Source organism: Erpetoichthys calabaricus, chromosome 12 (genome assembly GCF_900747795.2).
Source record: "Erpetoichthys calabaricus chromosome 12, fErpCal1.3, whole genome shotgun sequence".
Lineage (NCBI taxonomy): Eukaryota > Metazoa > Chordata > Cladistia > Polypteriformes > Polypteridae > Erpetoichthys > Erpetoichthys calabaricus.
The window spans coordinates 152,033,589-152,055,329 of record NC_041405.2 but is presented as its reverse complement, the minus strand read 5'-3'; the positions used below and the strand labels follow the sequence as shown (position 1 = coordinate 152,055,329).

General features: G+C 42.4%; 1 protein-coding gene across 1 annotated transcript in view; it reads right to left on the bottom strand.

Annotated features, from left to right (window-relative positions):
* The window catches only part of ushbp1 (Usher syndrome 1C binding protein 1), a 67,059-nt gene that overhangs the window by 35,163 nt on the left and 10,155 nt on the right, over positions 1 to 21,741 (bottom strand). Inside the window, exons 2-6 of the mRNA XM_051935430.1 lie at positions 21,179 to 21,342; positions 20,884 to 21,023; positions 13,719 to 13,882; positions 8,504 to 8,713; positions 230 to 504 (exon numbers count right to left, since the gene is read on the bottom strand). Coding sequence (XP_051791390.1) covers positions 230 to 504; positions 8,504 to 8,713; positions 13,719 to 13,882; positions 20,884 to 21,023; positions 21,179 to 21,342 — 953 coding nt within the window. The remainder of the gene's footprint in view (positions 1 to 229; positions 505 to 8,503; positions 8,714 to 13,718; positions 13,883 to 20,883; positions 21,024 to 21,178; positions 21,343 to 21,741) is intronic.

Genomic DNA, 21,741 nt, shown 5'->3' with positions numbered 1-21,741 from the left:
GTTTGAGGTTCTACCATTCTGAAATTGAAAGAGCTCTCTGACTTTCTCACTCAAGATCAAATCTTGGGATGCCCACATGTGTTAAAAAATAGAAAAAAAACATTTTAAGGGGGTGCACTTACTTTTCCACATGACTACCAGCATTGTCCCCTAATCATAATAAAGGCCCACAAAAATAAAACCCCATGGCCAAACAAAGCCCACCTGAAGACGACTAACCCAGCATTACCTTTGAAACCGCTCAGTTTCGCTCTCAAAGCCGCCTGCCATCAAAGCCTGCGGAGACATCTGTGCCCGGGTCAGATCTGGCAGGCTGCCTGGTGTGTCACCTCCACTGTCTCCCAGGGGTGAAGAACACAGTTTGCCTGCCATGGGCCCAGGATAGCTGGTGTGGGGTGGTGAAGCCCAGCAGGGACTGGACACCTCGCTTGAGGAGCTGGAAGGGCTGAGAGGGGGTGAAGACCCCGATGACCTCATCTGCAAACTGGTCTGAAGATCCAGCACCTGGAGAGGCCAAAACCATAACGTGAGCACAGCTTGACATTTTCCTGCATGTTAGTGGCATTATGTGGCTTCAGATATCAGAGTGTTTACAGAATAATAAAAACAACGTGGTGCGGACGTCGGTCATACAGATGTCAGCACCCTCTAATCACTTTCTTTGGTCAGAATTTATGAAGGTAAGCCAATAGTTATCTGCACTTTTTGTGATCGTTTTGTTTGGGTTGGCCATCCCCGGCATTTATTTGGAAATATGGCGTGTCTGAGTGCCTGGGTCTTTTTCTAGCAGAACATGAGAACATGACCACTTCACTCTCCATCTACACCATAGAAGAGCAAACAGCAGTGGTTCACTTTTCATGAGCTGCAGGTGTACCAGGAGCTGAAATCCTCATCGGTTTGTCAGAATCACGACACAGACTTGCTCAACGTTATCATCGGTAGTGTAAGTGGATGGGCCTCCTGCCCCTTCTTCACTCTGAACACTTGTTCAACCAGTTGTGACCTTCTCAATCCATTTGTAAAAACTGTGCTGTGGTAAAATGCCATCTTCGTGTAATTTAGCAGAACAACTTCTATGGATATTGACTGAGGAGGAGGTTGGGAGCGCACACTGATACAACACACGACGAACCAGCTTAAGATCCCAAATTTGGACCCGAGTGCAGCCATGCTATGGGTGACACCTCAGCACCACACTGGAACTGTGTGACTTTTTCTTTATGGTGGCTGGAGTGCCAAACCTGTCTCCAACCCCTAAGTTTTCCTGTAAGTTGGAGGACCTGCTTGCAGGTTAATGTCCTTCATAACCAGGATGGAGCAATTGCAGGTTAAGGGCCCAATGGAGGTGAATCGCTTCTGGCATTTATGGGATTCAAACTCGCAATCTACTGATTAGAGGCCTCAGAGCAATCATTCAGGGTTTGGTGTGGTGGTCCTACAGTGGTGTAAATGCCTGGGAGTCCAACTAAAGAGTAAGGTGGTCTTCATCATAAAAAATGAGCAGTCCAGAGAATAACATTAGCTCCTTTAACTGAAGCGTTCTCTGTGAAAATCATCAAGACAAGCCATACGGTTCAAGAAAGTTCTAATGTTAGAAGTCAATGGAGACTTTAGAGACGTTTTGATATAAAAAAAATCAGGAGTGGTCTCCCCTCGACTTTCTCGTATACTCAGATATAGGGATGGATATTTGAGGAGTAAACTGCAAGACAGTGATTTGAATTTTAGATTATGTGCATTAAAGAACCATCGACAACAAGTCAAATGAAATTAATAATATATTGAATAATTATTATAAAAGTAAAATTGAATAAATCGGACTCTGTGGCTGCATGAATAAAAGGTAAAGTACCACTTCAGTTAGCGGAAATTGCTCAAAAGTTGATAGAAATCTATATTTTGTATCCAATAATTGTATGCAAAGTTTGGTTGACCTAAGTGAAAGCGTACTCAAGTTATCGTGTTTACACACACACACGCAGTGTCAAAGATGAGACATGAAAATGTTTGGGGAAGCTACAAGTATAATGTTTCCTGGCTGCAAAAGTGTTGGATGAAGATAGATAGATAGATAGATAGATAGATAGATAGATAGATAGATAGATAGATAGATAGATAGATAGATAGATAGATAGATAGATAGATAGATAGATAGATAGATAGATAGATAGATAGATAGATAGATAGATACTTTATTAATCCCAAGGGGAAATTCACATACTCCAGCAGCACCTTACTGATAAAAAAAACAATATTAAATTAAAGATTAATAATAATGCAGGTAAAAACAGACAATAACTTTATATATTGTTAATGTTTACCCCCCCGGGTGGAATTGAAGAGTGCATATGTGTACAGATATGAGTCCAAAACAGAACTGACTTGATGAGGCAAAGATGGCGGTTTAAAGGGAGAGTAGAGGAAGTGAGGTCATCAGGGCCAGAGGCAGAAGTAACGTCATCAGGACAAGAACTGAAAGTGACATCATTGGGCCTATAACCGGAAGTGATGTCATTGGGAGCAGGCGGAATTTCCCATAATCGGTCTGCAGTGGAAAGAAAGAAAGGATCAGTACACTCCGCCACCCCCTGGTCTGGCGTGAAATTACTCTCGTTCAGACTCATTAGGTGCCTCCCATGTGCACGTGTGTGAGAACAGACATAGACATAATTCCAAAAATTATATTTTCGGACTCAGGGAGGTCTAAAATGTCGAGATTCATCAAAATCTGGAAATTGAAGTTTTGGACAATTAGAATACTTTCCCTATACTTTGTGTATATATATATATATATATATATATATATATATATATATATATATATATATATATATATATATTTATATATATATATGGAAGAGAAGGTCTGTGATACGGTTTGCATATTTGCAGTTGGAGATCCACAAAGGGAGAAAAAACGAATCACGTATCATAAAATAGTTTTATTCCTGAGCTTTCAACCCCTACCAGGGGGTCTTCATCAGAGGATAATGCTTAGACTTACAAGAATCAAAGGCAATATATAGCAACACATTCAGTGGGGGGGGGGGGGGGGGGGGTGGGGGGGTGGTTGGAGGTGACTAAGTCAGTATGATCAAGGGGGGGTTGTATAGTTTAATTATTGTGTACATGTCCTTCTTAAGTTGGCATACGCTGGATTTATGTCCAAGTGTCTGTTGATGGCATTTTCATCTGATAGCCAAGACTCAGCCAACTCTCTGGCACTTTTAGTACTGGCCTTAAATTTTACTTTTACGTTGTCCCAGTTGAATGTGTGTCCTGTTGATTTAGTATGTGCATATATCAAAGATAGTGCGTCCTTTCTACTGACGGCGTTGCGATGTTCCTGTACACGTGTTGAGATTCTTTTTGACGTTTGTCCTATGTATACCGCTGAGCAAGAATTGCATGGAATACTATAAACTGCATTTCGTGTTTCGGCTGTCGATTTCTTGTTTTTAGCATTAAACAGGACCATGCGCAGATTGTTCGTGGGTTTATGTGCTATTCTGATGCCCCACTTGGTCAGGGTGCGTGCCGTGCCTTCTGACACATTATGGTGATAAGGGAGTGAATGCCAGGTGGGGTGGGGGTTCTGATTTAAGTCGATTGTATGCTGATTCCTTTGGCGTCTGCTGTGTGAGAGTTGGCCGAGTCTTGGCTATCAGATGAAAATGCCATCAACAGACACTTGGACATAAATCCAGCATATGCCAACTTAAGAAGGACATGTACACAATAATTAAACTATACAACCCCCCCCCCCCCTTGATCATACTGACTTAGTCACCTCCACCCCCCCCAACTGAATGTGTTGCTATATATTGCCTTTGATTCTTGTAAGTCTAAGCATTATCCTCTGATGAAAACCCCTGATAGGGGTTGAAAGCTCAGGAATAAAACTATTTTATGATACGTGATTCGTTTTTTTTTTCTCCCTTCGTGGATCTCCAACTGCAAATATATATATATATATATATATATATATATATATATATATATATATATATATATATATATATACACTAGCCAACGCCCACCGTAGCATACGCCCGGTGTAAGAATAGGAACAGAAAACGGTGTGAAAGGAATTCAGAAATCAAGAGGAAATAAATACTTCTTGAAAGACGCAGTGTGCATGTAGAATTTCCGGCCAAGCAGGATTACATGTGAAAGTGATAAATAAATCAGGCTTTCTGAATTTACGTACTACTAGCCAACCCGCGGCGTAGCATACACCACATAATTATTTATTGATGTGTGAACACTTCCTGAAAGACACAGTTGTCCAAATGGGGTGGGTTTCAGGATACCACTGTGAGTGAATGAAAAGATGGAACTCTGGAGAGAGCAACATACAATTGTCTGTGACTGAAAACTGTCTCTGTCTTGCATCTTGCCTGCCATGGTCGGCTGCCTTAGTGAATTATATATCTATAATAATAAAAGGCAAAGCCCTCACTGACTGACTGACTGACTCACTCACTCACTGACTCACTCATCACTAATTCTCCAACTTCCCGTGTAGGTAGAAGGCTGAAATTTGGCAGGCTCATTCCTTACAGCTTACTTACAAAAGTTAGGCAGGTTTCATTTCGAAATTCAAAGCGTAATGGTCATAACTGGAACATATTTTTTGTCCATACACTGTAATGGAGGAGGCGGAGTCACGTATCGCGTCATCACGCCTCCTACGTAATCACGTGAACTAAAAACAAGGAAGACATTTACAGCACGAGTCACACGCGGGAACGAAGGTAAATGACGTTAATTTTTGACTGTCTTTTAATACTGTGTAAGCATACATATTAACACATGTGCAATTAAACGTGTGCATTTACGGGGTGATTTCTCAGGCTTAAAAGCTCGCCTTTTATGAAACGCGGGAAGAAAGGTAACTGACGTTGTTCACTGTCTTTTAATACTGTGTAACCATACATATTAACACATGTCCAATTAAACGTGTGCATTTACGGGGTGATTTCTCAGGCTTAAAAGCTCGCCTTTTACTAAAAAGGTAAATGCAAAACTATTTTCAATCAGTTTATTGAAACGCTCCCGTTAAGGATTGCAATAACATATTCGCGAGATAAAAGAACGAAGTAGGGGGAAATGGAGGAACAGCCGCAAACAATTGAGAACGGAGCGACTTAAGCATACAAGCATGTTCATAAGGGAAACAAAGCACGGTGTAAAACGTAAGTTTAAATTAAGTTTATAGAAACGCTCCCGCTGCGGATTGCAATAACATATTCGCGAGATAAAACTTTAATGACAAGACACGAGGTATAAACGAACCACACGCCGTGGCGCAACATTAGGGGCAACAGTTTCAACCATTCTATCATCTGCTTCTCGCAACTGAAAGACGGCACATGGCGGATGTTAGCCGACTTGCTGACCGCAACGTTAGGGGCTTCAACTATGGCGCTGACGCCACATCTCAGTGCCAACACTTTGCAGACTGTACTTAAAAGACACGCCCTCCTCACTGACAGTTAAAAACACCAATCAAACTAACGATGACATCAAGTATTACCCAATCAAAAGTAGGAAAGGAGGCATCTTCATAAAATGCGTGTGGGATGATTTGCATGAGACGCTGCTTTAAAAAAAAAAATGATAAAAAAAATACGGGATAAATCCCGTCCAGTATTGATTCAAAACGGGACGCGCAATTTCATTCTCAAACGCGGCACGATTCCGTATTTTAAAGGACAGGTGGCAACCCTACAATGCCAGGTAACCACCCATACAATCAGATTGTGATTCAGACTAGGAATGCAATGAATGTAATTACCCCGATCTACATACAAGGTGAAAGTCTTGCAACATTCAAAGATGATGGTTTGGGATAAGTACACCATACAACATAAAAGAGCTTATGAAGCCTTGAACCGAAAAAAGCAACATCTCAGAGATCGTAAAAAAAAAAATAGGAGGTAATGTCATTTTACTCGCTGTAGATTTTAGTCAAACATTACCAGTTATTCCACGAGGGAGACCAGCAGATGAACTCAACGCGTGTTTAAAATCCATGCTTCTCCCACGCTCGGTTATATGTCGCGTGTTCTCGGGTAGGTGCACCAAAAAATGTATACATTTAAGCATGTAATGGGCAAACAAAAAATGAGGTATACCCGAAGGCACTGCAGTAGTACTTAATGTAACTTTACTTCTTAAATGTTAATGTTTTACTGTTTAATAATTTATACACTTCTTATATGTTGTTCAAATTCTTTTATCAAAATACCAGTGACAGCGCAATGCACGATAACATGGAGTGAATACACCATATGCATCTGCCCACGGCCGCCCTGGTGTGCGCAGATAGGAGTTGATTCTACAATAAAATAAAATAAAGATAAAAGCAGTAAAACAATCATCACCCATAAAGCGTGTGTGTGTGTATATATGTGTATATATATATGTTGATATGTGGATGTGTATATGTATATATATATATATATATATATATATATGTAGATATGTATATATATGTGTATATGTATATGTATATATATGTTTATATGTGTGTGTGTGTATTTTATATATATAAAACACAGCAACACTCATAACAATGACAACACAATTACATTGACAATCATGTTACGTTATTTTTAAAATGTTTCCTTTTTTTTTCATAACCTCTTTAACACACTACTTCTCCGCTGCGAAGCGCGGGTATTTTGCTAGTATAGATATATAAGTTAATAACACGTGTTTTAACACAGGCATCTACGACATACTGTTGGAACAGTTTGCCGCTGGAGTGCAAAATACTAAATGTATTCCTCATTGCTAATCTGTACGCGTAAAATTGGCATTGAGTAAGCCTTATTCGCTTGGCGGGTCTTTTATTGGGAACATGTTGTAAATCTCTGTGCCAGCCAATGTCTCCGTAAGGGAATAAAAGTGTGTAAACCATAGGATCGCAATTCATATTGAGCATGGAAATCTGTTTACAGGAGTTGCCTATGGGATAGATGCAAATGTCCCTTTTGGCAGGCGTTTCACCATCTTCTCCGACGAAAATCACTGCAATGTCGGGGCATTGTATCGTCGTAAATCCTGCCTAGGGTTTTCCTTGAAAACCATTCGTACAGATGTTGTTGGATTGGACCGAGCGATTTCATGCATGTGTTTGTATGATTTAGCGAAGGGATTGATGGTTCTGAGCATGGAATCAGAGTTTGCTTTATTTTGTAAGCGTACTTCAGTAGCTTGCGCTGTGTCAAAAACATACAACTGTCCATATCCTGGAGAGGTAGAAGTGTTAGTGTATAGTGGAGAGATTTGGTGTATTTTAACACAGTACGGTCCGTGGCCAGGAGGTTGAGTTATCTGTGCACCCATGGAAGCAAACACCAGAGAAGAGTTGTATTCTCAAATGTGTTGACAGCAATAACGACTCTGATGTCACTTCTGGTGTCCGTCCACCTGGGCCCACCTCTTCCTTTCAGAAGGACCCAAAACCAGAAGTTCCACCATCTTAGGACGGCTCTTTTCTAAACTCACAATTATTGAAGATGACTCTACAATAATTGTGTGTATTTTTTGTTTATTTCTGAAAAACTATTTTAATTGGTGACCATGCTGGTACCCCAACTCTTTATCATTGCAATCTGTTTCTCTTATAGCACATATGATTAAGAATGTCATTGTATTCTGTACATGTGACAAAACTGACCCTATAAACCTACTGTATGCTCCTACCCCAGTTGTCACACCCATAACTCCACACTCAAGTGACCAGATTGGTCACGCTGAACAATGGCATCCCCGTCGTCTCTAGTAAAAGACAGATCAGACACCTTTGAGGAATGTCTGAGGGCCCACTGTCTTCCTATTAAGTGTACAAGTGGCACCAGTGGGTCCGACATTTTCCTCATGGCGTTCACAGTGTAATGGACTGCATGTATGGGTTGGCATCCCTACTGGGGTTCATGGCAGTTCCTCAACTGTCCAGGAAGCCAATGTCACAAAGGGATCATGGGAAGCTTCATTTCAAGGCTGTATGTTCCCCCGACCAACTGGATGGCAGCATCCCTGGACATTGGTACCCATTCTGACATCCACAGAGAATGCTGGGAATTGTAGTCCAGTAGCACTACCCTGCTGGGTTGTGTGATGCCACTAGGGGGGAGCTATAGGGAGTTACACTCCCTGCTGTTTAGGACTTCCGTACAGCCCAGAAGTGCTTCTGATGAGTGAAGCCCTGGCATCAGAAACATTCCCAGGTCTTCAATAAAAGAGACCGCACTGCGAGTTGGAGCCGGGAGAGGAGGCAGGGAACACTCACCTGGGAGGAATAGCAGAGAAGAAGAACAAAGAATTGTGCCTTTTATTTGCTGTTTGGAGATATTTTGTTTAAAATGGAAGCCCTTTGTTTTATACCTGAGACTTATCTAAGCATTCGTGATTAAGGCTTTGGGGGCTCTTTGGTGCCGTCTAGTGGCCACAGTGGTTATACCTTGTAGCCTTTCTCATCATCCCTTACCTTTTTCATGAATCTGACCCGTTCTTGTTCTAGGGAGCTCAGGCTGACCTTGGACTTTCTAAGCTCCTCTTCCTTACACGCCAAGGCTCCTCGCAGCTCCTGATTTTTACATTTATAGAGGGTGATGTCCTTCTCATATCTGCTGCGTTCCTCTGAGCTCAGTCCCAAAGCAGATACAATCCCTAGGTCTCGTTCCAATTCCTCAAGCACCTGTGATGAAAAAAACAAAAAAATAAGTAAATCACCAAATCACCAATTAGCCAAATGACATCAGACTCAGAGTGGGATTATGGGAAAATCTGGGACAGTTAGGCAGAGCCATCCCCTACATGGGGAGAAAAGCACATGGTCGTGATATCTCTGCCAATCAGCAGCTACCCTCTAAAACACATGGAGCTTTGATCTCTCTTTCAAAAACGTCAAACGTTACTCCTTAACAATCTGTAGATGATAATGTCTGCTGAACAAACAGGTATTACTAGCTAAGCGGAGGCAAGGTGTGCTCCAACACGTGGCGAGATGTAGAGCGACTTGAATGGAGGCTGGCAAGTGAAAGAGGAAGGCCCCGCGACCCTGCTCTCGGCCCACAGCCACTCTGATGGATTTGCATAAATACATCGGTATAGCAAGCGAACTTTAATACTTAACGCGATGAGAGAAGTCGCAAAAACAACCGGAAAGTTCAAACAAATTATAGAAAACAACCAGATCTAAATCTGTTAAGTAATTCTCTCATGAAAAGTGGACAGACATAAAGCAGACAGACATACAGACTGAACGCACTTGGACCACGAAATTTTTAAAACCGTTTCTTAGTGAGCACCTATGGGCCAAGGGTAACCTACATTCCAAATTTCAAGTCCCAAGTCCTCATGGTTCGGGAGATTTCGTGATGAGTGAGCCAGTGGTATTTGGCTTTTATATATACAGTGGTGTGAAAAACTATTTGCCCCCTTCCTGATTTCTTATTCTTTTGCATGTTTGTCACACAAAATGTTTCTGATCATCAAACACATTTAACCATTAGTCAAATATAACACAAGTAAACACAAAATGCAGTTTGTAAATGATGGTTTTTATTATTTAGGGAGAAAAAAAAATCCAAACCTACATGGCCCTGTGTGAAAAAGTAATTGCCCCCTGAACCTAATAACTGGTTGGGCCACCCTTAGCAGCAATAACTGCAATCAAGCGTTTGCGATAACTTGCAACGAGTCTTTTACAGCGCTCTGGAGGAATTTTGGCCCACTCATCTTTGCAAAATTGTTGTAATTCAGCTTTATTTGAGGGTTTTCTAGCATGAACCGCCTTTTTAAGGTCATGCCATAGCATCTCAATTGGATTCAGGTCAGGACTTTGACTAGGCCACTCCAAAGTCTTCATTTTGTTTTTCTTCAGCAATTCAGAGGTGGATTTGCTTGTGTGTTTTGGGTCATTGTCCTGTTGCAGCACCCAAGATCGCTTCAGCTTGAGTTGACGAACAGATGGCTGGACATTCTCCTTCAGGATTTTTTTGGTAGACAGTAGAATTCATGGTTCCATCTATCACAGCAAGCCTTCCAGGTCCTGAAGCAGCAAAACAACCCCAGACCATCACACTACCACCACCATATTTTACTGTTGGTATGATGTTCTTTTTCTGAAATGCTGTGTTCCTTTTACGCCAGATGTAACGGGACATTTGCCTTCCAAAAAGTTCAACTTTTGTCTCATCAGTCCACAAGGTATTTTCCCCAAAAGTCTTGGCAATCATTGAGATGTTTCTTAGCAAAATTGACACGAGCCCTAATGTTCTTTTTGCTTAACAGTGGTTTGCGTCTTGGACATCTGCCATGCAGGCCGTTTTTGCCCAGTCTCTTTCTTATGGTGGAGTCGTGAACACTGACCTTAATTGAGGCAAGTGAGGCCTGCAGTTCTTTAGACGTTGTCCTGGGGTCTTTTGTGACCTCTCGGATGAGTCGTCTCTGCGCTCTTGGGGTAATTTTGGTCGGCCGGCCACTCCTGGGAAGGTTCACCACTGTTCCATGTTTTTGCCATTTGTGGATAATGGCTCTCACTGTGGTTCGCTGGAGTCCCAAAGCTTTAGAAATGGCTTTATAACCTTTACCAGACTGATAGATCTCAATTACTTCTGTTCTCATTTGTTCCTGAATTTCTTTGGATCTTGGCATGATGTCTAGCTTTTGAGGTGCTTTTGGTCTACTTCTCTGTGTCAGGAAGCTCCTATTTAAGTGATTTCTTGATTGAAACAGGTGTGGCAGTAATCAGGCCTGGGGGTGGCTACGGAAATTGAACTCAGGTGTGATACACCACAGTTAGGTTATTTTTTAACAAGGGGGCAATTACTTTTTTCACACAGGGCCATGTAGGTTTGGATTTTTTTTCTCCCTAAATAATAAAAACCATCATTTAAAAACTGCATTTTGTGTTTACTTGTGTTATATTTGACTAATGGTTAAATGTGTTTGATGATCAGAAACATTTTGTGTGACAAACATGCAAAAGAATAAGAAATCAGGAAGGGGGCAAATAGTTTTTCACACCACTGTATATCCTCTTTAATTAAATCCTTGTGTGTGTCCATGTGTCCATGTATTTGTGTCTTCTGGTGAAGTGCGCATGCGCAGGGCACGGTGCGATGCTTCAAAGGCCGCCTGACGCGTCACACAAGACAGAGAGGGCGGGACCTATAAAATATCACGCGGCTGATCCAATCGGATTTCGGTAAATGAGGTAAGACCTAAAACATAACGCACGAAAAATCCAATCGGGTACTGCGATGCGGAGACCAGCTTCCCCAAAGAGGTGGGATTAGTGTTTGTTGTTGTGCAAGTGTTCACTCTGAGGATGTCAGATTTGCGATTAACAAACTTGGCCCGGTAAAGTGTAAAGTGTTTTCCTAAATATACGAATTTTCATGATATTACAATAGGATGACTTTTAAAAGTAGATTTATTTTCGCGCACATAAAATCCGTTGCTGGGGAGATGCCATACATACAATAATCAGCTGCTCGCCAGCACAAATTAAAATACTTCCTGGAGAGACGTATTACTGTGAGAGAAAATTAAAGGCACACAATACAGTGACGCATATTACAGCCACATACAAGCCAGTATTACTGTAACAGAAAATAGACAGTCCTTTGCCATTTAATATAGACTGTACCTACTAATGTTTATGCACTACTATTCTAGCGCCCGTTATAGTAACGGGCTTAAAGTCTAGTATATATATATATATATATATATATATATATATATATATATATATATATATATATATATATATATATATATATATATATATATATATATATGGTTGAAATAGTTTACTGTCAAATAATGCAAAGAGTACGCGACACGTGTTTCGCCCTAATTCTGGGCTCATTAGGCGTACACACTCCACTGCACTCCCTCTTGGGAATCCACAAGCGTTACCTGGTAGGTAACCACCCATACAATCAGATTGTGATTCAGACTACGAATGCCGTGAATATATATATATATATATATATATATATGGTGGTCCAGATCTAATTATGAAACTTTTAATGCAATGCAGGAAAACGATGCAAGACAAAAGAATTGTTCGAAATATCTTGTGATAAATAAATGCAGGGCAGGTGCTGCCATCTATCGGGAACAAAAAGAATTTTTTGTGAATTCTCTGTGTAATAAACTTAATAAGTTATAGTGTAATGAAAATTTCATAGATATACTGTATCTAGATAAAAAAACAATGTCTGTCTGCATGTCTGTCTGCTTTTCACCAGAGAACTACTTAGCAGATTTAGATCTTTTTTTTTCTATAATTTACTTGAACATTCCAATTGATTTTGCAACTTCTCGCCAAGTATCATAAGTATCACTTGTGGTAGCGATTTATTTGCTTGAATCTGAGAGATAGGCGCACCTCGCCTCCACTGAGCTAGCGATACCTGTTTGTTCAGCAGACATTATCATGTAGAGATTGTTAACGAGTAACGTTTGACGTTTTTGAGAGTGAGATCAGAGCTACGTGTGTTTTAGAGGGTAGCTGTTGATTGCCAGAGATATCACAGCCACGTGCTCTTCTCCCCACGCGGGGTACCCTCTCCCGTCAGATCAGATACAGTGCCAACGTCTGACGTTAGAGCGCACCTACTTTCTGCTTGGCCAGAGATACCTTGCTAACATATTATTATTATAGTATTATAGTTTACTTGCGGTACTGATTTATTTGCGTGAATCTGAGAGAGATGCACTGGGCTAAGGGGAAGGGGTTGGGGCCCTCCTCACTTATGCACCAACCTCGGGGCGTATCTTACATCCGCTTAGTTAGGGAACGAGAGAACTACTTAATGGATTTAGATCGGTTTTTTTTTGTAGAATTTGCTTGAACATTCCGGTTGACTTTGCGACTTCTCTCATCGCGCTAAGAATCATAGTTTGCTTGCAGGAGAGATATATTCGTGCTAATCCAAGACAGAGGCTGAGGGCCGAGGGGAGTGGGGAGTCGGTCCACCTCTGTGTTTTGGAGCGTAAACCTCAGCTTAGCTAGTGATACGTTTTTGTTTATTGATTTTTAAAGTTTGTGCTGTTCCACTACTTCGCGGGCGGAGCCGCGGGGAACAGCTAGTATCTACATAAAATACAAACATTTGTTTGTCTCTCTGTATGTCCGCTTTTCACGAGACAACTACTTAACGGATTTAGATTGTTTTTTTTTTTTTCTATAATTTGCTTGAACATTTCAGTTTATTTTGTGACTTCTCTCATTACGCTAAATATCAGAGTTCAGTTGTGGTAGCGATTTATTTGCTCAAATCTGAGAGAGAGGCAGCAGGCTGAGAGGAGAGGGGTGTTCAAGTGGCTTTGCCTCTCGCCACGTGTTGCCTCCACTTAACTAGCCATACCTGTTTGTTCAGCAGACATTATCATCTACAGAGTGTTAAGGAGTAACGTTTGACATTTTTGAGAGAGAGATCAGATCTCCGTATGTTTTAGAGGGTAGCTGCTGATTGCCAAAGATATCACGGCCACCTGCTTTTCTCCCCATGCAGGAAACGCTCTCCTGTCAGAGCTGAACAGGATCAGAAACAGTGCCAACGTCTATTGATTTTTACAGTGTGTCCTATTTCACTACTACGTGGGCACACCCGCGGGGGACATCTAATATAAAATAAAGACAGACTGATTGAGACACTGAAAAGTAACTTAAAAAGATGGCGTACCAGGGTGGCATGTGTCCAGCACTCTTGGGCTGCCTTCAGGTTCTTGTGGGTTCTTTCAGCATCTTGTGCAGTGGTAGAGGCCGCCTCTGCCCTCCAAGTCCGAAGGCTGTTCTCCAGGTCCGTCATGACGTGCTGTAACTCCAGCCATGGCTCTGCGCTGCCCTCTGCAGGACAACACGGTCACAAGTTTTCAGCAGAGAATTACTGACCCTACAGGTTTGAGAAGCATCCAACTGCAGAGCAGCATGAGCCATACGTCACTATAGTTTGGATATGTCACAGCAACTCTTGACTGCAGTTCCTTGGCGGAAGTGACATTACGTCAGGTCTATACTACAAGCTAACAACCTAAATCCCTAACCTTACATGACCCTTAATTTGACTTTCGCCAAAAAACTGCCTTGACGTATGGCCCTGTGGAGCTGCAGTTGGATATTATTGATGGGCTTTGCAGTAAATTTGGTTTCAGTTTATTTCATCTAACCATTCATCATCACAGGTGGGTATAAGGTAGAATCTGCTCTGGTTGAGGAGGCAGAAGATCACATGGACTCACACAGACAACAGCAAGAGAAAGAGAAAACTGCAGACCTGATATCAAAATTTGAAGTGTTAGTTCAGGTAAGGTTGGGGAGCATACAGGGCCGTCTTAACGCATGGGCATGCTGGGCAGTTGCCTAGGGGGCCATGCTAATCTATGTATGTTGTGAGTTGCTGAGTTGTTGTGTAGGTAGGGGCCCTGCTGCACTGCTTTGGCCTATAATGCTATTAAGACAACCATGGGAGCAAACACTGTGTGGCGGGTGGCCAGGTCCCATGCCCGGCCAGGACGCCCCTTCTACATATATTCCTGGGGAGCAGCCATGGACATCTCACTACCTCCCCCGGGATGCTTGGTGGCAGCCTCCCTGGCTGACGATGGTGCCTCAGTTTCCCGCAGGGTTTCCTGGGAGATGAAGTTCTCCACAACCCTGTGGGGATCTGGGGTGACTGCCAGGGGGTGCTGCATGGAGCCAGGAACCCACCTGGACATCTCTGCAGCCCCACCCGGAAGTGCAATTAGCCACAGGTGGTCAAGCACCTGGAGCACTTCCTGGGTGGGCTATAAAAAGGTCCAGCATCCACCACTCAAGGGCCAGAATCGGGAGGAAGAGGTTGCCTGGGAGGAGTGGTGGTGCCAGAAAAAGGATTTGTTAATTTGTGTTTGCTGCATTAAGTGCGGGCGGCATGGTGGAGTAGTGGGTAGCGCTGCTGTCTCGCAGTTGGGAGACCTGCGGACCTGGGTTCGCTTCCCGGGAAATTCTGAATCATTGGAAAATATACTCCACTCCTACTGGTCCAAGAGGTGTGCCAAGGACCACACAACTAAGTTCAATTTAGGGCTAACGGGCCATGTTGTGTCCCTATTATTCCATCCGCCTAGAGGCCATGTGTACTGCTTGTGCAAGGCAATAGGAGTTTAGAGAGAAAATGCAATCAGAATGCATGGAGAGGTCGTAACCAGGAAGACTGCAGTTACGTGTAGCCAGAATTGTGGGTAGAAAACAGAGCAGTAAACAGCACACACAACTGGAGTCAAGATACAAGAGATGTAACCTGTAATTAGAGAGCAGGGAAAATAAAATGCCATAACCAATAAAATCAAAGTCGCTCGTGTTTGTGGATTTCACTTTCACCAAACAACAAATCTTTTCATTCTTGCAGATAGGCCTCTTCATTGGGAAGAAACACTACTTTTCCCTGATGGCAACATGATTTAGACGATCTACAAGTCTCCCATCATCATAATTAGCCGAAAGAGGATTTAGCATGGTCAACAATCTATTAACAAAGAAAAGAAATAGATTGTCAATAGTGGAATGCGGCAATTTAAGATTGCTGATGACAAAAATGGCACCAATCATCGAAAAAATTAGTGTCATCACACCAAGCTCAGCCCTCTCACTAATAATATTATCTATCCATTATCCAACCCGCTATATCCTAACTACAGGGTTATGGGGGTCTGCTGGAGCCAATACCAACCAACACAGGGCGCAAGGCAGGAAACAAATCCTGGGCAGGGCACCAACTCACCACAGGGCACACACACCCACACACTAGGGACAAAATCAGGATTGCCAATGCACCTAACCTGCATGTCTTTGGACTGTGGGAGGAAACCCATGCAGACATGGGGAGGACATGCAAACTCCACGCAAGGAGGACCCGGGAAGCGAAAGCAGGTCTCCTAAATGCGAGGCAGCAGCGTTACCCACTGCACTACTGTGCCACCCCTAATAAAATTATATTCATTTTTTTAATAATGTATACAGTACTGTGCAAAAGTATTAGGCAGGTGTGAAAAAATGCTGTAAACAAAGAATGCTGTCAAAGATGGAAGTGTTAATTATTTATTTTCATCAATCAACAAAATGCAGTGAATGAACAAAAGAGAAATCTAAATCAAATCAATATTTGGTGTGACCACCCTTTGCCTTCAAAACAGCATCAAGTCTTCTAGGTACACTTGCACACAGTTTTTGAAGGAACTCGGCTGGTAGGTTGTTCCAAACATCTTGGAGAACTAACCACAGATCTTCTGTAGATGTCGGCTTCCTCACATCCTTCTGTCTCTTCATGTAATCCCAGACACACTCGATGATGTTGAGATCAGGGCTCTGTGGGGGCCATACCATCACTTCCAGGACTTCTTGTTTTTCTTTACGCTGAAGATAGTTCTTAATGACTTTGGCTGGATGTTTGGGGTCGTTGTCCTGCTGCAGAATAAATTTGGGGCCAATCATACGCCTCCCTGATGGTATCGCATGATGGATAAGTATCTGCCTGTATTTCTCAGCATTGAGAACACCATTAATCCTGACCAAATCTCCAACTCCATTTGCAGAAATGCAGCCCCAAACGTTCAAGGAACCTCCACCATGCTTCACTGTTGCCTGCAGACACTCATTATTGTACTGCTCTCCAGCCCTTCGATGAACAAACTGCCTTCTGCTACAGCCAAATATTTCAAACTCCTCAGTCCAGAGCACCTGTTGCCATTTTTCTGCACCCCAGTTCCTATGTTTTCGTGCATACTTGAGTCGCTTGGCCTTGTTTCCACGTCGGAGGTATGGCTTTTTGGCTACAACTCTTCCATGAAGACTTCTCCAGACAGTAGATGGGTGTGCCTGGGTCCCACTGGTTTCTGCCGGTTCTGAGCCGATGGCACTGCTGGACGTCTTCCGATTTCGAAGGGTAATAAGCTTGATGTGTCTTTCATCTGCTGCACTAAGTTTCCTTGGCTGACCACTGCGTCTACGATCCGCAACATTGCCCGTTTCTTTGTGCTTCTTCAAAAGAGCTTGAACAGCACATCTTGAAACCCCAGTCTGCTTTGAAATCTTTGTCTGGGAGAGACCTTGCTGATGCAGTAGAACTACCTTGTGTCTTGTTGCTGTGGTCAATCTCGCCATGACATGAAACTGTCTTCCACAACCTCACCTTGGTAGCAGAGTTTGGCTGTTCCTCACCCAGTTTGAAGCCTCCTACACAGCTGTTTCTGTTTCAGTTCATGACTGTGTTTCAACCTACGTGTGACATTGATGATCATTAGCACCTGTTTGGTAGAATTGGTTGATCAGACACCTGACTAGAATCCCTGACTTTGTGCAAGTGGACCTATAAGAATTGATGCTGGTTTGAAGGCAAAAGGTAGTAACACCAAATATTGATTTGATTTAGATTTTTCTTTTGTTAGTCACTTTGCATTTTGTAAATTGATAACAATAAACAATCATTATTTATATTTCTGAAAGTATTTTTTGTTTACAGTATTTTTTCACACCTGCCTAAAACTTTTGCACAGTACTGTATTTTTTTAATCATACTTTGAGAAATACACCAATATTGTTAATATCTTCTAATAAAAATCTGTCCTATTTTTTCAATATATAGTATAGTATAGTTCACCCAAGGGGGCGCTATCGAATCACTTTTTGAAAAAGTGGGCTCTTACACATAAAAGGTTGGGAACCTATGGCCTATAAGGAAACAAGTTGGCGCTGCGGGAGAATGTGAATTGTTTTTACAACATTAAAAACACAAGAAAGGAAAAGGTGAATGCAACCACTAGTTTACTTGGCTCCAGAAATCCCACCAAACATCATCACTAATCTTTAGAGGTCAGGGAACAGTTGGAAAAGGCATAATTTACAAACCAGATTATGACACTAGGCCGAGTCCCTGCCATTCTATCCAGACGACATCTTGGAGAAGATCAGAGCTCAATCAGCATAATAAGACAAAGAGTCACCTGGTAGTCCAATAATATTGGATGCAGTGAGAGACCCTACCAGGATGGGTACAGCCCCCCTCCATGGCCCGGAGGCCCGGCTGGAAAGCTATGATGTTCTCCTGCCATGTTAGGACAAGGCTGCAGCACCAGCCACTCCAGGGTTGCCATTCTAGCAAAGACAGATCAACACCCAAGATGGACTAAGAGGAACAGCACAGTGGGTGATGACCTACTATTGTCAGTACATCCTCCTTTACACAAGGTGGCAGCATCCTGTCTGGGGAATCCCGGCATGGACACCCAAAGGGCAGCATGGGAGTTGTGGTCCCAGGGGTCTGTCCTACCTTGTTCTATGGGGGCCGTGGAATACTGATGGCACAAGGACCACTGGGGTCTTGTCAGACCAAGAAGTGCTTCCTGGGGTAATTGACTGAGAACAAGTACTCCCTGGTCTGGAGTCAAAATTGAGCCCTTCGCTCAAACATATGGTCAGAATTGTGAAGAAGTGGATGAGAATTTGAGGGAGAAGAAACTTATTGTTTATCATATATATTGAAGTAAGGAAACTAGAAACTTTGTGAAGGTGCTGTTAAATAAATACCTTTTATTCAACCCAAGACGGTGTCATGAAATTACAGTACCACAGGCCACAATTGGCATAGTCGGCAGGATTTTGTCGCTGTCGTTTTGGCAGGGACCTGTTTTTACATTCTGTTAGGGACCCGCAGGCCGCAGTCCAAAGCAAACTTTTTATTGTCTTGGTTTTATTGGGTTTATTTTGGCAACACTCGTTTTACCCTGCCTATATTTTTGGGCACAATCCATCCATCCATCCATTTTCCAACCCGCTGAATCCGAACACAGGGTCACGGGGGTCTGCTGGAGCCAATCCCAGCCAACACAGGGCACAAGGCAGGAACCAATCCCGGGCAGGGTGCCAACCCACCGCAGTTTTGGGCACAATTAAAAACCTTAATAAATGTATAAACTTGTGTCTTGCCTGTTTTGGTAGCCTATCTTATTATCAGAGGATATACTGTATATACTTGCAGATAAGTAGGGACTTGATTTTACCGTATAATTACTGGTATTTTATAATGTTGCTCATATACGTCGAATACTGAAAACTCACGCTATTGGTCCAAGAGATTATAATATGCTAACGCCCACCTGAGAGAGTAACCACGGAGCCCACTGCCTTTTTTTTCTAAGTGGGTGCAGGAATGTGCTGTATCAGTGTGTGCGCCTAACCTCTCTGTCTCTCTCTATTGTGCCTACGTGACCACACAGTAATACCCAAACTATTTCTGAAGTGACGTTTGCACTGATTTGTGTTTTTTGTATCTCACACCCTCATACACCTTTATCATAAGAGCATCCCTTATCTATGATGGAGCGTTCGATCAGAAGAAAATATGAAGCTGGTTTTAAATTAAACGTTATTGAAGTGGTGAAAGAAATTGGTAACTGCACTGCTGCAACAAAATGCGATGTGTCTTAGAAACTGATGTGAGATTGGAGGAGGTGAGATGTTAAACAAAAATTAAGTGCCGCATTTTTGAACAGGCGTGCAAGTCGAGGTCTGATTTTATAATCAGTTTTTTGGGTTTTAAGACCCGACTTATATGTGATGTAGCAGTAGACATGTGTGTCCACCTCTTGAACCCTCAGGTACCACTCCAAACACCAGGTAATAGTACAATTCTTCTTTATTGTACGATAACACAGTGCACCAAGCACCCTCCACTCCACACTACTCATATAAATCAATTCTCTACTCACAATACCAATCCTCCACTCCCAGACACTTCACCACCCTACCTCCCCGCTCAGCTCAGTGTCTGGGCTTTCCCAGAGTACTTTTATACACCCTGACCCGGAGGTGTTCCTGTTCAACAGTCCACAATTCCTTATTCCTTCCGGGTCAGGGCAAACAGTCCTTTTCTTCAACCTGGAAGTACTTCATCTCTCCTGCTCACTTGACCAGGACGTACTTCCAGGTTATAGGGCACATATGAGTCCACGGGCTTCCCGACAGTGACTCCCAGTGGTCCCCAAGGTATCCAGCAGGGCTGTGTATAAAAACTACATAGTCCATGAGGCCCTGCTGGAACTCGGGGCACGTCCATGCTGTTGGGAGAGCTCCTCCTTGCGGCCTGGGGGTGAGGGCCGGAATAGGAAGCCGGCAATCCACCACAGTGAATATATACGGTAGATATAGAAGAGAGTGTAAACATAACAGATTGAGTTAGAATCTGTGTGTATGATAAAGAATATGTATGGTGGACGAGGGTCACTCTAGGACCCTACCACAATAAAACAGGAGGCTAATAGAATGTTAGCGTCCATGAGGTGTGGACTACAAGTCAAGGGAGGTTATCCTTACGTTATTTCACGCACTAGTGACTCCCTAACCTGGAGTTCTGTGTGCAGTTTTGATCTCCATATTACAAAAAAGACATAGCAGCACCAGAGAAAGTCCTGATGAAAGCGAGCAGGGTGATTAGGAGTGAGAAGTATAAGCGGTGAGGAGAGACTGAGGGAGATGAAGTAAATGGAGATTAGATTAGATAGAGACATGACTGAACAGTTTAAAATTACAAAGGGAATAAGTCCAGTCGATCCTGACTCTAACTTTAAAATTAACAACAAGAAAAATGGGACATATTTATACAATTGATAAGGGCAGATTTCATATAAACGTTAGGAAGTTTTTCACAAACACAATCCCAAGCAAATAGAATAAATTACCAAGTGATAGATAGTAGGACTTTAGGGTCCTTCAGATCTTCACTGATGTAATTTTGTCAAAGTTGGGTGGAAAGGATTTACAACATTGTTGGGATGAATGGCTTGTTCTTGTCAAAATTATCCTACTGCCCTATTTACCTTTTGTGTCAGGAGATGTTCTAGAGGACTCTAGAGATGCTCTGGCCTGCAGGAGGCACTGTTTTGATCCAACAGTCTGGGATTCTCTCCTGGGAATGCAGGGTGCCCCCATTTCAGTTGGTTCATCACATGCGTTTGCCCTGCACGTAAAAAAAATGTCAACGTGTTAAGTTATTAGAGCAACAAGGAGCCGCTTTCACTCCAAAGTGTATATTCAGTCCCAAGCCATAAGTCACTCTTAACATTTATATTAGTTTTTGTGAATGTCTGTCTCTCCTCTTCTTGTCAGCCTTACCGAGATCCACTCAGACCGCCGACCTTTGCATTGAGTTCAGCAATTACATTCAGGAGTGCAGTGATCTCGTTCTCACAGTGCAGCAGCTCCTGCTCTGACTCCATCAAAGATGCTGACTGTGGGCCCTCCTGACGGACTGATGTGTGTGCGGCCGAAACTGACACCTGCAGAAAGGCATATAAAGAAAAAGGGGGCTTTAAAACATAACACTCATACACCCTCACGGACACATTACATACAATCGAGATAAAATGATTTGTGATAAAGAATTTTGAGTTTTGTGGATTTTCTGCTTAATTTTAACACTTTCTCTTTCAGTCCACAATTCCTGATGAAAGACACGGTGGCAGCGTGATGAACCTGGTCAGATGTGAAAGGCACTACATAATAGATAGATAGATAGATAGATAGATAGATAGATAGATAGATAGATAGATAGATAGATAGATAGATAGATAGATAGATAGATAGATAGATAGATAGATAGATAGATTTGAAAGACACTATATAATTAATAGATAGATAGATAGATAGATAGATAGATAGATAGATAGATAGATAGA